This window comes from Quercus robur, chromosome 11 (assembly GCF_932294415.1).
Source record: "Quercus robur chromosome 11, dhQueRobu3.1, whole genome shotgun sequence".
Classification (NCBI taxonomy): Eukaryota; Viridiplantae; Streptophyta; class Magnoliopsida; order Fagales; family Fagaceae; genus Quercus; species Quercus robur.
Window position 1 is genome coordinate 39,239,823 of NC_065544.1, and position 16,719 is coordinate 39,256,541.

Sequence of the window (16,719 nt, forward strand, 5' to 3'; positions counted from 1 at the left end):
TGTATTTGGATTACTTTCTCAACCAATGATATTGATATCTTGGCAGCCTTCTAAGTAACTCCTTAGCCTGAAGTTCCAATCGAAGAAGTAGATGTCATAGTAGGCAGTACCTAAGAGATCTTCAACGGGTACATAAACAACTGTGCGGACTTATGGGCTTAACAGTCTTGATTGGTGTCCCAAAGATATATATGTTTACCGCTATACAATTACAACCATTATTGCTCAATGAATACAGGACGCCCATGCTTTAGCACCTGGTTCAATGGCTTACAAGCAATAGTTAGGAGTGTTTTAACATTTCCAAACCAAATTGATGAAATTATTAATTAAAATCTTTGGTACTTAAAACACATGCATCATGACGCAATAGCAAGTTACAATTGGTATGATAGGGATACAATGTATAAAAATCCTTTTATGTGAAAGGAAGATAATTTATCACTATTTATCATTAATTGGTATGTGCGAGAGTTATAAAAAGATCTCTTCTTTTTTTCTTTTTTCATTTTTTAAGTGAAAAGTTTGTTAGTGAGAATATCTATAAGTATATTCGGAGCTAGACTTCATATTTGACATGACACTTTCTAGTGTAACATCCCTAGGCTTGGATTGTAAGAGGTATGAGGTTAAATTATATTTTTGACCTAGAGAACATCGAATGGTGGATTAGAGGTGATACACAGAGAAGGGAAATATAAAAAATATGAGAACGAATCAAGCAAGAGATCATGGAGGAAACAAAGAATTTTGACTGGTTTTCAATGATGCATCAGATAACTTAAAAAAAAAAAAAATGTATTTCATTCCAGGGCTAGGCTTTGTTAAGGCCTTCTATTTTCAGCATTGCTAGTAAGGACAGGTTCGACTAGATAATTTTTCCCATTTTACATGAAGGCTTTTAATAAGCGAGTTCGGGATTGAAAACTTATTTAGTTGTAATAGACTACCTAAAATAAAAATAAAAATCTATCTATAATAAACTAAATAATATCTTGTCAAACTAGTGCATGAAGTTTTTGATTTAAGAATGATGCATGTCTTCTGTGTTTTTTTTGAAATTTGAAACAAATTTGTCCAGCTCATAGTGATATGACTTGAAATCAGCCTAAGGCTGATGCGTAGCGTGGACACAAGAATTTTCTAATCATTTTCCTTTTACCAAAAATTGAAAAAATTTACCCTACAATTTGATATGCCAATTCATGGACTTTAGCATTTTTTTTTTCTATGGTTCATTTGTTTTGACGTAATTTTTTTTTAAAATGTATTTCTTATTTTGGGGAATTTGGTTTGGTTGAAAGTTTCAGTAAAATGAAATCATTTTCTTTTGATCAAGAAAAATACTTGCTCTAAGGACTTGTTTGATTGGGGTGAAAACAGGGAAGATGCAAAAGAAGGAGAGGAAAATAGGATAGAAAATGGAATTTTCTCTTTTTTGGTTCAGGAAAGAAAACAAGTGGGAAATAAAATGGTGTGGAAAATTTTCCCTCTAGGCCCACAAAATTTTGTCTTCCCAATTTGGGAGGAAAACTAAGGAAAAAAGATTATATGGGTGGTAAATTACACAAATACCCTCATCTTTACACACAACACGTCTCCACGTTCTCCTCTTTCCTTTCTTTTTTTTTTTTTTCTTTTTTTTTTGGTGCCTTGTCCTCATTATATTCCACCTTATCCATTGCTATTTGATTACTTATTTATTTATTTGATTCTCAAAAAAATACTTATTTATTTATTTTTTCCATATACTCCAATAGTTCTTCACAGGGAACAGTCTCTAGGTTCTTCACAGCTATAAGTTTTTTTTTTTGGTTTTTTTTTTTAATTCATTTTACCCATTTTTTGCTTGCTCTAAACAGCTATGTTTTTTATTTATAGTTTATACATATATTTTTCACACTTATTAGACCCTTTGGTGTTTTGTTATTTTATTTTTATTAAACCCTTTGCTATTTGATTATTTATTTATTTTTTCCCATATATTCTCAGAGTTCTTCACAAGGAAAGGTCTCCAGGTTCTTCACAACTATAAGTTTTTCTCTTTTTTTTTTTCTTTTTTTTTTTAATTCATTACACCTAGTTTTTGCTTGCTCTCATATTTGGTTTTTATTTATAATTTATACATATTTTTCACACTTATTAGACCATTTGGTATTTTGTTATAAGAAGGACATAATACTCAATTCATATAAATTACATTTTCCATCCTCCTACTTTTCTCTCCAACCAAACAAAAGAGTTTTCTACCCTCCCACTTTTCCACTTCTCCAACCAAAACACACATGAGGGAAAACCAAAACTTTTCTATCCTCCCAATTTTCCATCCTTCCATGTTTCCTCTCCTCCAACCAAACAAAGCCTAAGGTTTGAAAATGTTTTACACACCTCTGAAGGACAGGTTCGACTAGATAACACACCTAAACATACAACAGCCTTATAACATACAAAATGGCAAAGATATTCAAAAATCTCAAAAATGCCTTAAAAATACCTCTCATTCAAGAGGATTTACAACATGTTAAGCCTTGGTCCGGTTATTCACTTTGCATGAAATAAAACATCATGCTACACCTATATCTAAATTAAAAGCTCCAAATGATAGAAATTTTAGTAAAATCTTGAAATTACATACCAAAATACCCTTACAAAATTGAATATCATGCTCCATCTATCCAATATGATTGAATGATCCTAAACTGTAAAAATATCAAAATTATTCCTCCAAAAATATTGAAATGATGAAAATATCTAAAATGACTACAATATTCCTCAAAATTTCAAGATTTGCTCCCAACCGTTATAGAAGTTGCATACAAAATTCCAAGATTTTTTTTTTTTCCTTTCCTTATTTATCCTTTGTATTTTAAGTTGAATATCTTATTAAATACCTCTTTTTTTTCCTTTTTCTTTTTTTCCTTCACATGTGGCTATGATTTGATACCATAAATTGTAGCCATAGTTTATTGAAAAATTAGTAAACTTTTTCAACTGAAAATTAGGAGAGAATAAAAAAAATATCGGGCTGCCATCATCACTCGTGTATTCTTTAACTTTTTCAAGTGAGATATTTACGTTGTACCTACTATGCATTCTTGTCTTTTTTTCAATATGGCGTGTAGCCTAGGGCCCTTTAGAACGTGATGTTTGTGTTTGTTTCCCGCTAAAAAACAAAAAGAAAAAAAAGAAAAGAAAAAAAAAAGTGATGTTAGTTTTAAAAGTAGTGCATTTAAGCACATTTGATAGAATTATTAAACAATTTATTTTCAGTTTTTAAATAACCTTACACATATTTTTATATACTTTTTAACCCATAGATATTTCAAAATACTATAAATAACATTACTCAAGTTCTTCTATTAAACGGGCCTAATTTTCCTTTCTAGGACAACAATTATTCCAATCTAATATTATAAATTATTAATTTATGCAATTACAAGCGATTATCTAACAACTGAAAGACGTTGAATCACGCAATTAATTTCAACTAAAAAATTATATATATTCATCATATACAATTGTATGGATCATGTAGAAGGAAAAAAAAGTCAGTCATATCCACATGGCTAGGTCCTAAGTCTATGATCACTCAGTTTCCCGTGATTGGTGGTTAGCGATTGAACCGACCTCTTTCTTTCTTTCTTTTTGGAGAATCGGCCTGACCATTTTTAAGTCTTGGATAACGACCTAACGGAGAAGCATGTGCTTTCTAGACTCACCTAATATATAGTTCCAAATAGAAAAGTAAAACAAAATGATTATTATTATTATTATTAATCGGTAGTATTAATTTAAAATTAAAAAACCACTGGGATTGACCCAAATACAAAACGATGATGAAGATTTCTCAAGGCATAAATGGTTGCATAAGCATTACGACATTATGATGTGGTTTGTGAAACAAGAAGGCACCGTTTGGTATATATGTTTAAACAAATATTTTTAGTTTTTAAACAACATTACACATATTTTTACATACTTTTTCACTCACACGTATTTACAAAAAATATAAACAATGTTACTAGAACAATATTACCAAACAGCCCCGAAATGTACCAAGTTTTGTGGTTTTTGTTTTTTTGAGAAATGTTCCAAGTTAGCTACAAAGATTTGGAGGTAATGACCGTAATCGCTAGAGAGGAGAATATCAAGTCTATACCGGTGGTCATGGTTTGTCTGTGTAATAATGAATCCTTATATTAAACCTTTCGAACACGGCAATTTGAAGCTTTCTCATGGTCCCAACTAGTCGAGTCTAGTACTGAGCCGAGTTAGTATGTGTAACACGACACATTTTGGGTTGGTAGAAGGCAATGTTTGATCACAAGATAGCAACAAGTTCTAGTATGAAACCTGAACCAAGCACTAAGAAAAGTTTGGTCCTAGCAGACTCGGCTCATTTTCTGCAGGAAAATGCGCTGTTACTTCCATGTAATTATTAGACAGACTTTCTAGGTAAGCTTTTAAATGCTGGTCAAAAAGTACGACTGTGAGGTAATTTATGCTAGATTTTCACAACTACCCTATATAATATATGTAATAGATTGCAATTAGCTAACGTTGCTTTTTATACGAGCCCATCATGTTTCTTTTACCACTCAAAGCTAGTCACATCGAATAGTTGTGGAATTCGTTTTTGTCCTAAAATTTATTTAGGTTAACTGCATTGATTTCTCACAAGCTGATTTGTTACAAAACACAAATAAAAAATTCTTTTAATACTAACCATTTTTTTTTAGGTTCTGGTTAGCTCGATTAGTAAAATTTTTTATGATTGAATAAAAAATTTGAAATTCAATCCCTGTTACACCAAAATTGATTGTTGTTTTAGTCTGATGATAAAAAATACAATCATCAAAAGCGGAAGCCATAGATTGAAATTCTATAAATAAATTTTTTTTTTTAAATGTGAATTTTTCTATGGTATGTGCATGTATGCATCACACACAAATAAACAATTCAACTATTCATTTATGAGGTGCTTGAAACTCACCAATAAGATTGTGAGTTTTATTTATGTAATAAAATTTGTAGTACCTTTTACATTTTCCCAAAACACAAATTTTAATGGCTTATTTTAAAAAGAGTAATGCTATTTACATAATATTTTTACAAAAAAGTATAAGTGGTGGACTATTATTGGTTATAATCTGGAGACTCCATTAATATTACTTTTTTACCTACCAATAATAACTTGTCACCTATGATTTGTTGTTTAATTGTTTTGAATATATTCTAAAAGTAGAACTACTCTTTCAAAAATCATATGCCCAAAAAACTCTTAAGAGTTTTTAGGTTAATTAAAAGAATAGTTATATAATGTTAAAGTTATTTATTTTATTCTATTGAAATACTTAATAATATACTTATATTATCTTAATTTGATTTGATAAGATATTATATAAAAATCAACTAATTAAGCATTTAATATATACATCACCTCAATTTTTAGTTGCGTTTTCAAGCAATACATATAAAAAGGTTTTTTTTTTTTTTTTTTTTAATTTATGGGAATACATATAACAAGTTATTGAAGGAGTTTCATGGTTCATGTTTTCCTTGTCACTTAGCTATAGAAATAAATAAAAATAAAAAAAATTATTTATTGTATCATATTAATTATTATAATTTAATATGATTTTATTTTTGTTCATCTAAAATCTAATATACATGCATGCATACATATTATATATGGACAGTAAAATCTTTTCTTTTTATCTTTTTATTTTTTGAGGGAAAGGACAGTAAAATCTAATTATTCAATTTACACAAAACCTTAATAGATTAAAAAGAATAAAGAATATAATAAAAATATTGAAATTTAGTAAAGTTAAATTATTTTTATACAAGTATAATACAAAAAGTTTAGAGTACTTTCGTGTGTATGGAAAATGTGGTTTCTTTAGAAACATACATACATGTATAACATCTGATATTGTGTGTATGTATAAGTAACTGAAAGTCTTTAATTCAATTTACTTTACAAATAGTTAGTAAAATATGGGTACTATAAATGATATTTTATATGGACATTAAAAATAAATAAATAACATTTTTTTTTTTTTGAGAATGATATAAATAAATAACATAACATAACATAACATAACTATTTTACTAACTATTTTAATGTTATTATATACTCCATGACAATAAAATAATTTAAATCAATATTTTCTAGTTCCATGTGAATGTTACTATTTATACAAACATGTCTTTGTTCTCTCTCTCTGTCTCTGTGTGTGATGCACACATGCACATACAGGATGTATTAGAATTTAAATAAAAAATAATAATAATAATAATTTTGTATCTATCAAATAAAAAAAAAGAATTACATAAATTATAATAATATGTGTAAATAAATAATTTTGTTTGTTGTTGCTCTTGAAAATGTAGCTATTTAAAACAAAAATAATGGACTTAATATATTATTAAATACTTAATTAGTTGCCTTTTAAGAATATCTTATGAAATTTCGAACTGTGACTTGACGTGGTACTATGTTATTTCAATTTCAAAATTAAAATGTTTGCTAGCAGCATTTGTTTCTAAAGATCCGGGTAGCGCAAAATATATTCTTGTTTAAAGTCAAGGTCAAGAGTCAAGATTGAAATTCGAATGGAATTTCATTATCTATGTAGAATTGATTATGCTTTCTTCGAATGAAATATTTTAACCAACTATTTTATATATATATATATATATATATATTTTTTTTTTTTTTTTTTTTTTTTTTGAATGGGAAACTTTAAACTTTATTTAAAAAAATCAAGAAAGAACATCATGTGAAAGAGATTACTTAAGAAAGTAAGGATTCTCTTCCCTCCATATAAGGAAATCATCTATGCCGACGGCATATTTTGCTAAAAAAAAAACTATCATATAGCTATTCTGTCATTAGCAAATACTATTCAAGGGTTGTTTTGGTCATTCTAGTTCCTCTTAACGTTTTCCACATTGTGCTTTTGAACATTGATTCTACCATTACTTCCAATATTCATCGCACCATTTTGCACATTATGTATATCCCTAATTCCCTATATATACCTTATCCACAAACCTTATTTCTCCACCAATCACTTAAGATTTTGCTTTGCACTAAAATGGGGTTGTGTAAGATTTCACTAGCTTTTGTTTTTCTCATCGGCATAACCCTAGTCCATCTCACCCTTGCCCAAGATTCCAAAGAAGACTACCTTAATGCCCACAATGCAGCCCGTGCAGACGTGGGAGTTCCATCTCTGACTTGGGATGACACTGTAGCGGCATATGCACAGAACTATGCTAATCAGCGTATTGGAGATTGCAATCTTGTGCACTCCGGTGGAAAATATGGTGAAAACATTGCATGGGGCAGCGCTGACCTCTCAGGCACAGATGCAGTGAAGATGTGGGTCGACGAGAAAGCCAACTATGACTACAACTCTAACTCTTGTGTTGGTGGGGAGTGCCTGCACTATACTCAGGTGGTTTGGCGCAACTCGGTTCGTCTTGGATGTGCTAAAGTGAGGTGCAACAATGGTGGGACATTCATTGGTTGCAACTATGATCCTCCTGGCAACTATGTTGGCCAGAAACCTTACTAAGGGCTATGTATGTTTAATAAAGCATCTCCATCTATGATCTAAAAAGGTTTAATGATAAATAAGGAATAAAAATTTTCAATTCCACTCTTAATATTCCGGTTTATGCTCCACCATTTATACCATATATTGTGATATACTGAGATGTCATTTTTTTCCTCCTTTGTTAGGTAATTAATTAATTTTTTTTTAAATGGATTTTTTTTTTTGGTAGATATGACATACTGTAATTGGTGAAATAGAAATTAATTAAAGCTCTATGAATAAAACCAAATGTTTTTATTCATAAATAAACTAATTAGGAGAAAAAGATTAAAATAAATTATAAAGTCATTCATCTTTCATTGGATGGCAATTCATTTACATCTTTATGTGATTTTGAACGTACTTGCTTTCAACTTGAAGTGCAGTGGTTTATGGTTGTTTTTAAAATTTGGATTCCGAGGGCACCATTAAGTAGCTATGTCAAGGTGAATTGCTTCCATTTTATCTAGGACTTTTAAATCTCGTAATTTGATACTTGAAAAGTTTTGTTCTAGTAAATGAAATACAAGACACCTATTTTTTATTAGACAGTTATAATATACTGTTAATCCTGGAGTTTGAACCCTTTCTCACCTAGATCTTCAATTCACTTGTTTTCATGGTGGTGGATGGATGGAGCTATCCGTAACCATGCATGACTTTTGCATTGGTGCACGCAGCAAGGCAAACAAGTATATTGATTTTATTCAATGACAAAAGATTTTACCGATTAAGTTAATTGAAACCCACTCCTAATCATGGGAGGGTATCTTTGAAGCTTTGTCAAAATCCCTAATCATGGGAGGGTATCTTTTCCATATCTAGTAGACTAGTACCAAGCAATGTTATAAAACCTGAACCATGCACTGAGAATTTGTTTACAGCAGACTCGGCTCATTTTCTGCAACAAAATGCGCTGTTATTTCCTTGTAATTATTAGACAAACTTCCTAGGTAAGATTTTATGCAGGTCAAAAAGTATGACAAGCTATGACTCTATGAGGTAATAACCAATAAATGCATTGATTTTGCTCCAATGTATCACAAAACATATATTTTAATGCTCATTTTAAAAATCATATACCTTGACAAACATTAATCAACATCCTTTGGAGTTGAGAGTTTTTTGTCAAAAGTTTTTTAGTTCAACTAGTTACATCTTTTATTATACTCAATAGAAATATTTAAGATTGAAATTCCCCTAATTCCAACCATCAGGGTATCAAAAAAATGAAAAAGAAAAAGAAAAAAAAGAGTAATATATTAAAAAAAAAAAAAAAAAAAAAAGCGAGTAAGTTTTTTGGTAAACTTAGACTGTAAATAATTTTGTTTGTTGATGGTCTTGAAAATGTAGAAAAGTATTTAAAAAAAATAATGGAAGTAATATATTAAATACATAATCAGTTGCCTTTTAAGAATAATATCTTATGACTTTACGTGATGCTATGTTATTTCAATTTGAAAATTAAAATTTTTGCTACCACCATTTGTTTCTAGTCTCTAGAGAGTTGGGCAGCCCAAAGTATATTCTTGTTTATAGTCAAGGTCAAGAATCAAGACTGAAATTCGAATGGTATTTCATTATCTACGTAGAAGTCATTATACTTTCGTTCTTCTTCTCAAAAAAAAAAAAAAATTTATGCTTTCTTCAAATGAAATATTTTAACTGAAAGTAATTTGGATAACAAACGAATTATAGTTATTCCGTCATTAGCAAATACTATTCTAGTTCCTCTAAACGTTTTCCACATTGTGTTTTTGAACATTCAACCATTACTTCCAATGTTCATCACACCATTTTTCACGCTACGTATATCCCTAATTCCCTATATATACCTCATGCACATTGAACGTATTACCAGTTAAAGTATAACCAAAGGGTAAAAGTAAACTCTGGGAGGAATCTAAGGGATTCAGGTATGAGAGAACCAGCTCTTGTCTTTTCTCTTTATATGAGGGACGAAGAGGAAGGTACTTAATGTGTTCAGATCTCCAAAGAAATCCGCCAATAAGAATATACCCGTTCCGCTCCCCCACGCCATTAGCAACCATTAAATCTGAAAGGTCTCGTGAAGGGAAAACATTAAAGACACGCTTCGGATAACCAAAAGGCATGAGCACATCGCGAACAAATTAAGAGGAACATCTCGTAGACCGGTACATTTCCTGGGCAGGTGAAGAATCGCCAACGTCAGTCAAAGGCTGAATTAAATGAGCCATAATAAAGGCTCGGTATTACCCAAAACCCCCCTCTCCAACCAGGAGGTCGGACGGCAGGGTTTTGAGGGGCTATTGTGGGGCCCAATAATTTATGGGCCAAGCCCACTTGCTCAAGGGGAGTCCAAAGGCCCAAGCCGAAGAAGGCTATGGCCCAAGCTCAAAAATATAAAGCACAAAATGGCCCGAAGATGCAGCCGAGGACAGTTCAGTCCTCGGCAGACCCAAAATTCCATTGAGAAGAAGGGTAAAAAAGGTATAGGAACAAACTTGAAAGAGGATCTGAAATATCTCGGGAAAGCTACCCTTACTACCCCTCCCAGATAAGACTCTGCACCTAATAAAACCGAATTCTTCGGCTTTATCAACCACCCCCAACGATTCTGGGATTAGACTAACGGGACAAATATCAGTTTTAGAAAGGTTGACCCTACACGTGGACGAAGGACAGCGAACGTAGGCTAGTATAAAAGAAAAGGTAAAGTAATCAGGAAAGGAGAGGATGGCCAAAAAGTAGAGCCTCCCATCCCGCCACCGGGAGAAAGACTCCAGGGGTGAAAGCACTTTAACAATGTATGCACACCGCAAAAAGCCCACCGCCGGGTAACCGAGGGAAGAGCCTAATGCTCCTCGGACAAAGTCTGAGGAGTCCAATCCCTCAGGTTACGAAGCTGTAGAGCTTGGATGTTTAGGTCAAACTCTTTTTCTACTTGAGTTCGCCTAAAATCAAGTCCGGATCATCGCCCCGTAATCAAAGGCAAGCCTTTTAAGCCCACTCTCTACAAATCATATTGTGAGGGATCTTTTTTGTACGAGCCCAACGTCATTCTTAGGCCGTTAAATAATCGTGTCCCTACAGTAATATTGTCATAAAATGATTCCATTCAATTTCCTCCATGTTGCTCCCAAACAAGATTACTTACATTCCATTCATTTTCATTCCTTTATTTTAAAACATCCAATCAAGATTACTTAATTCCATTCCATTCCATTCCATTCTTTTCCCTTACTTAAATACATTATATTCCATTCCATTTCCTTATTATTATTCTATTCCATTTCATTCCATTCTCTTATGAACTCCCAAACGGAACCTTAGACATTAGGGTTTTGAAGGGAGGCTGTGTAGAACGAATTTTGGCAGAGAAAAACTTGTATTTTCCTTTCTCTAATGGTAGCCTAAACTATTTGCTAGGGCTAGGGGTTATGTTTCTTCTATACAGTATGAATATTCAATGTGATTCTTTCTAGGATTTTATCAACAACATATTTGATTGTTCAATTAGATTTCTTTTGATGTATTAGTTCTTCCATACTTTCAATAAGTTCAATCATGTTTTTCTTATTGTTTAAATGAATTTCTAATAGTTTCAAATAGAAATCAGGTTTTAAAGTGAATGGGTTTTTCTGAAAACTTTTAGAACCGCATTGTTAATTTAGGTTATCATGCATTCTTGAATTGTCTCTGTTCAACCGAATCATAAGTATTTAATTGTATAAGAACAGTTAATTATGAAATATATAATTTCTTAGATCACAAAGAATTTAATATCGATATAAGGAAACACCCCGATGCCCTAGTATTTACATTATTTATTTAAATAAGTTTTTATTATTATTCTTGTTAACAATCACCAAGCAAAAGTATTTTTCTTCTTTACCCAAATTTTTGTTTAATTATATTGTCTTTGAATCTATCTTGCTCCTTGTGGTTCGACCTCGGTACTCCGAGAATTATATTGCTATGATCTCCTGCACTTGGGAGTGAACAAGCAAACCCCAAGAACTTCCTCGATGCTACTCCAGAGGCACACTTACTGGAATTTAACTTCATCTAGTACTATCTAAGTGTGACAAATGTTTCTTGAGGTTGTCCAGATGAGCAAGCTCTTCTTTGCTCTTGGCGAACATGTCATCCATATATACCTTCATATTTCTCCCATCTGCTTGCTGAACATTTTATTTACTAATCTCTGGTAGGTTGCTCCTACATTTTTCAGTCCGAAGGGTATTACCTTATAGCAATAGAGCCCTTAACTCATGATGAAAGTAGTTTTCTCTTGGTCTTCCTCTACCATTTTTATCTGATTGTATCTCGAGAATGCATCCATGAACGTTAGTAGTTTATACCTTGATGTAGAATCTACTAGCTAGTCTATCCTTGGTAGAGAGAAACTGTCTTTTGGGCAAGTTTTGTTTAGGTCCGTGAAGTCCATGCACATCCTTCATTTTCCATTCGCTTTCTTCACTAGGACGACATTAGCGAGCCAATCTGGGTAGTAAACTTCTCGAATAAAGCCTGCTAACAACAACTTGTTAACCTTGTCCATAATTGCTTGATTCTGCTGGACGGGCTTCTTCTTGGGGTCCACATTTAGTCTGTGTTGGATGACCTTTAGGGATATACCTTGCATATCCTCATGACTCCATGTGAAGACATCCATGTTCTCTTTAAGAAACTGGACGAGCCTCGTTCTCATCTCGGGGCTCAATGTTGTCGCTATTCTGGTCGTCTTTGCTGCTTCTCCTTCGACCAGCTCCACTGTCTCCAGGGCTTTCACTTTATCTTCTTCCTTCTCCTAGATCATCCAGGTATGATTCTCTTTTGTAGCTAGTACGGCCTGGTAGCATTCCCTAGCTAACACTTAATCTCCTTTTACCTTGCCTACATAATTTTCTGTTGGGAACTTTACCTTCAAGCAATAGGTGGACGTGGTTGCTTTCCAATGGTTAAGTGTGGGCCTTCCGATGATCACATTGTAAGATGAAGGACAATCCACCACTAAGAAGTCCAATTGACGAGTCAACTGCCTCAGGCGAGTCCCTACTCTGATCGTCAGTGTCACTATGTCTTTAGGATACACCCTGTCTCCACTGAAGTTGACGAGGGGGGAGTCAAATGGGCATAGCCTTCCTGGATTTAGCTTTAACTGTTGAAAAGCGGAGAGGTAGATGATATCTGTAGAGCTTCCATTGTCCACGAGGATTCTTCTAGTATTGAATCCTTCCATCGTGAGCATTATGACCAGGGGGTCATCATGAGGCTACTTCACTCCCCTAGCATCTTCTTTCGAGAAAAACATGTCCCGGTTTGTTTGTCTTTGCTTAAACGGGGGTATTCTGTGGACGCTGTTCACCTGTCTCTGACATGCTTTCTTGAGGGATTTGAACGACCTGGGTGTGGACGGCCCACCTATGATCGTTTTTATCTCCTCGATCACACTCGGCGGATGTTGGGACGTGTGATCCTCGTCCTTGGGTGAGAATTTGCATTGGTTTTTATTATCATCTCCGAACCTACTAGATTCCCCATTTTTCAGAAATTTTTGCAATTTCCCTTTTTGTATAAGTTCCTCTATCTACTCCTTTAGGTCTTTGCAATCCTCGGTATGGTGGCCGTGATCCTTATGAAACTGGCAGTACTTCTTTTTGTTGCACACGTTGGGTGACAAATGCAATGGCCTTGACCATTTGAGGTAGTACTCATCCTTAATCTAAGCCAAAATTTTGTCAACAGGCATAACTAAAGGAGTGAATTTTACCATTTGAGGATTTTTCTCATCCTTCCTTTTACTCTCATCTTTAGTCTGACGATTTGGGCGCTCCCTTTTTCTTCCTCTGCGATCGTCTTCCTTCATTCCCTTGTCGCTGGTCTTTTTCACATCCTTTATCGCGGCTAAAGCATCTTCAACGTTCATGTACTTCTGTGCCTTCAGGAGCATCTCTACCATCATCTTAGGAGGATTCTTCGCGAGTGAAACCACGAACTCCCTAGATTTCAATCCAGCTTTAAAGGTCGTTAACTGCACCTTGTCGCCAGTTTCGTCTACCTCTAAAGTCTCCCGAGTAAAGCGTTTCATATACGACCTCAGGGTCTCTTTCTCCCCTTGTCTAATGGTGAGTAAGTGATCTGCTGGCCTCTTCAAGCGTTGTCCCCCAACGAAGTGGCGCAAAAAGGCGTTGCCCAACTGCTTAAAGTTGTCGATGGACGATGTTGGTAACTTCATGAACCACTCCCTTGCAGCTCCTTTGAGAGTGGTGAGGAAAGAACGACATAGAATTTCGTCAGAAGGCTGTTGAAGGCCTAGTGTCATCTTAAATGTGTTGAGGTAGTCCAGGGGGTCCTTAAGTCTGTCAAACGGCTCAAGCTGAGGTAGGTGAAATTTTGACGGCACTGGGCATTCCAGGACTGCCGTAGTAAAAGGTGAATTTGTTGTCCTGTCCATTCTATCCAGGTTTCAATCTGTTTTCCCTCTAATGGTATTCCTCAGTTCGTCCATTTCCTTTCTCATCTCCCGGAGAAGATCTGAGTTTGGCTTATCTGGAGTAGTTGGCCCTCGACGATCGCTCCTTCTATGGCTATCTCCCTCATCCACTTGGTTGGCCCTGGACCGATTCTGTCACGCCTCGAACCCAAGTATAAAGATAGGCACGTGACAACTGCCACATGCTTATAAAGTAAGCACCCTACAAGTGTGCAAGGCCTTCTTAGCAACTAAAATTTATCCTCAAAAATTAAATCAAATAAATCCAAAATACCTCAACAATTTCTTTATAAAATAGATCTCCAATAATTTAATAGGAACAAAATCCAAACCTCATGTACATAATGCCAATTAGCCAATAAATATAAAACAATTAAAAGACCATCCAATCCCAAAATCACTAAGCTTCTTTTCTTGCTCACAACACAACATCAGAACTCCCAAAACTTGCTATTCTTCACAATCTGAAACTGGAGGGGAAAAAGGGGGGTGAGTTGATAACTCAATAAGTAACCAAAATCCTAATAAGTTCTATCAAGCAATAGATCTGTAAAGTATAAGATGTAATATGTGTTTTCAAAGTTATAATATTCTATGTGTTTTCAAAATGTTGAAGAAGTTTTGTAGTCTCAAAATAATAAGTTGCACATAAATCACATACTTTAATCTTACAACTACATCATAGATGGTTTAGAAGAGAGTTAGTTTTCCATGTATCAAAAGCTATAACTTACAATAGGTTCCAAAAAAATACATAAGCAATTTAAGTGACTCAAAATAGTTAAATACTCAAACATTTCCAAAATCACATATGTAGTTTTAAGGATTCAAAATAGTTCAAATATTCAAACGTAATTCATATTCTTAACAATCTTATGACTATGGTCACGCTATATCCCCGTGACTGGGCATCAGAGTACCAATAAATAACCCCTATTGGCTGGGTATCAGAGTACCAATGAATAACCCGCATTGGTTTGGGTATTAGAATAAATTCATAGTCAGATTGTCCATAATCATATATATCAAATCATAGTTTCTAACAAAAATATATCTTATTCAAATACGTATATATAATCATATATTCAATATTCAAATATATTTGTGATATTTCTATATTCTTTACTTAAAATCAATATAGCAAAAAAACAATTAAATAAAATACATCATATATTCAGTAGTCAGATATATTTGTGATAATTCTTTACTTGAAATCAATAATACAATGGAAATAAAATTATAACAACTGTAAACAATTTTCAGTAATTAGAATTACGCAAAATAAAACCAATTAGGATAAGGTTACTTACCTCCAAAAGCTATTCCAAAAGAAACTTTTCCTTAACAATTCCTCTAAAATCTTTAGATATCACCTAGAACAATTTTCAAACACTATACTCAATAATCAAATTATTCAAGAAAACTTATAACAGTATCCGCTAGAAGAGAGATTATTCAAAATAACCAATAATTTCCCATTATCCACTCACACCAAAATCCCACGTAATTTACAATATTTATGCTCTCTTTATTTCTACCACTAATAGGTCCTAGGAATCAAGTCTATAGCTACACCATACCTACAGGCATAAAGGGCCAAAAGTACATCACCCATTATTATATTCGGGAGTTGATATATATATATATATATATATATAATCACTTATGTTAGAGCTACTGATTTCCCTTTTACACCTCAACCAACCAAATAAACAAATATAATAATAATAATAACAATAAAGAAAAGGAGCTGGTGTTGCTTTCTCAAGGTGGTAATTCCATTTATCATATATACATATATAAATGTATATTTTTTTCTTTCCTGCCAGTGCCGCCGACCATAGTTCTCTTTTGGCATGAGGACAAAACTAAGAAAAGCACTATATCAAACCAGAATCAAGCTCCTGACATGCTTTTACAAAAAAATACTATTTGACACATATATTTTACCTCCGTAATTATCAGACTACCGGCCTACACCATAACTTTTTGCTATTCACCAAAACTCAATTCGGTAAACCTATGCAGCACTTATGGTTAACGCAACACCGGCAGGGAAAAAATAGATCTAATTCCTTCTTCATTTACATCATCATATTTCATTGGATTTTTTTTTTATTAGTCTCATTATTAGCCAAAATACCCACATAAAAAAATACTCTAATTCTAAATAAAACTTAGATTTGACAAGAAAGAAATTCTTAAGCTCTTACCTCAATTGTGCAGTCAAACCTTCTCCTCTAGAGTAACTTCAGTAGTCTCCTCTCTCAAAACATCTCTTCATATACGTTGACATAATAAGCTTATATATATAGCTAGAGTTTCAACCTTATTTTCTAGAAACCCCTTAGAAATATTAATTATAAATTTGACCCCATAAACAAATTTACTTAAATAACCTTACTTTTTCTTCTTCTTCTTCTTCTTCTTTTTTTTTTTTTTTCCCCCAGGTATTACAGGTTCTCTTCTTGTTGAAGCCGTAACCTCATCTTTTGATTCTGTCTAGTGAGCTATTTGACGCTAGCTGTAAGAGCTTGGACTTGAAGGGCTAATGCTACAGGATCTTGGTTGGACTCCATCTTAATATAGGAACTGATTGGAAACTATGCTTTCGAACCTAAGTGTGAAAAT

At 33.3% G+C, this 16,719-nt stretch overlaps 2 protein-coding genes across 2 annotated transcripts; one reads left to right on the forward strand and one right to left on the reverse strand.

Moving 5' to 3' along the window:
• The first annotated feature begins 7,053 nt into the window (after positions 1-7,053).
• On the forward strand, positions 7,054-7,677 carry LOC126706736 (basic form of pathogenesis-related protein 1-like). The gene has a single exon (XM_050406270.1). It carries the CDS (start codon positions 7,104-7,106, stop codon positions 7,584-7,586), a length of 483 nt encoding a protein of 160 aa, XP_050262227.1. The 5' UTR covers positions 7,054-7,103; the 3' UTR covers positions 7,587-7,677.
• A 5,640-nt stretch (positions 7,678-13,317) lies between these two features.
• LOC126705021 (uncharacterized) lies at positions 13,318-14,049 on the reverse strand. The gene has a single exon (XM_050403984.1). It carries the CDS (start codon positions 14,047-14,049, stop codon positions 13,318-13,320), a length of 732 nt encoding a protein of 243 aa, XP_050259941.1.
• Positions 14,050-16,719: the final 2,670 nt, after the last annotated feature.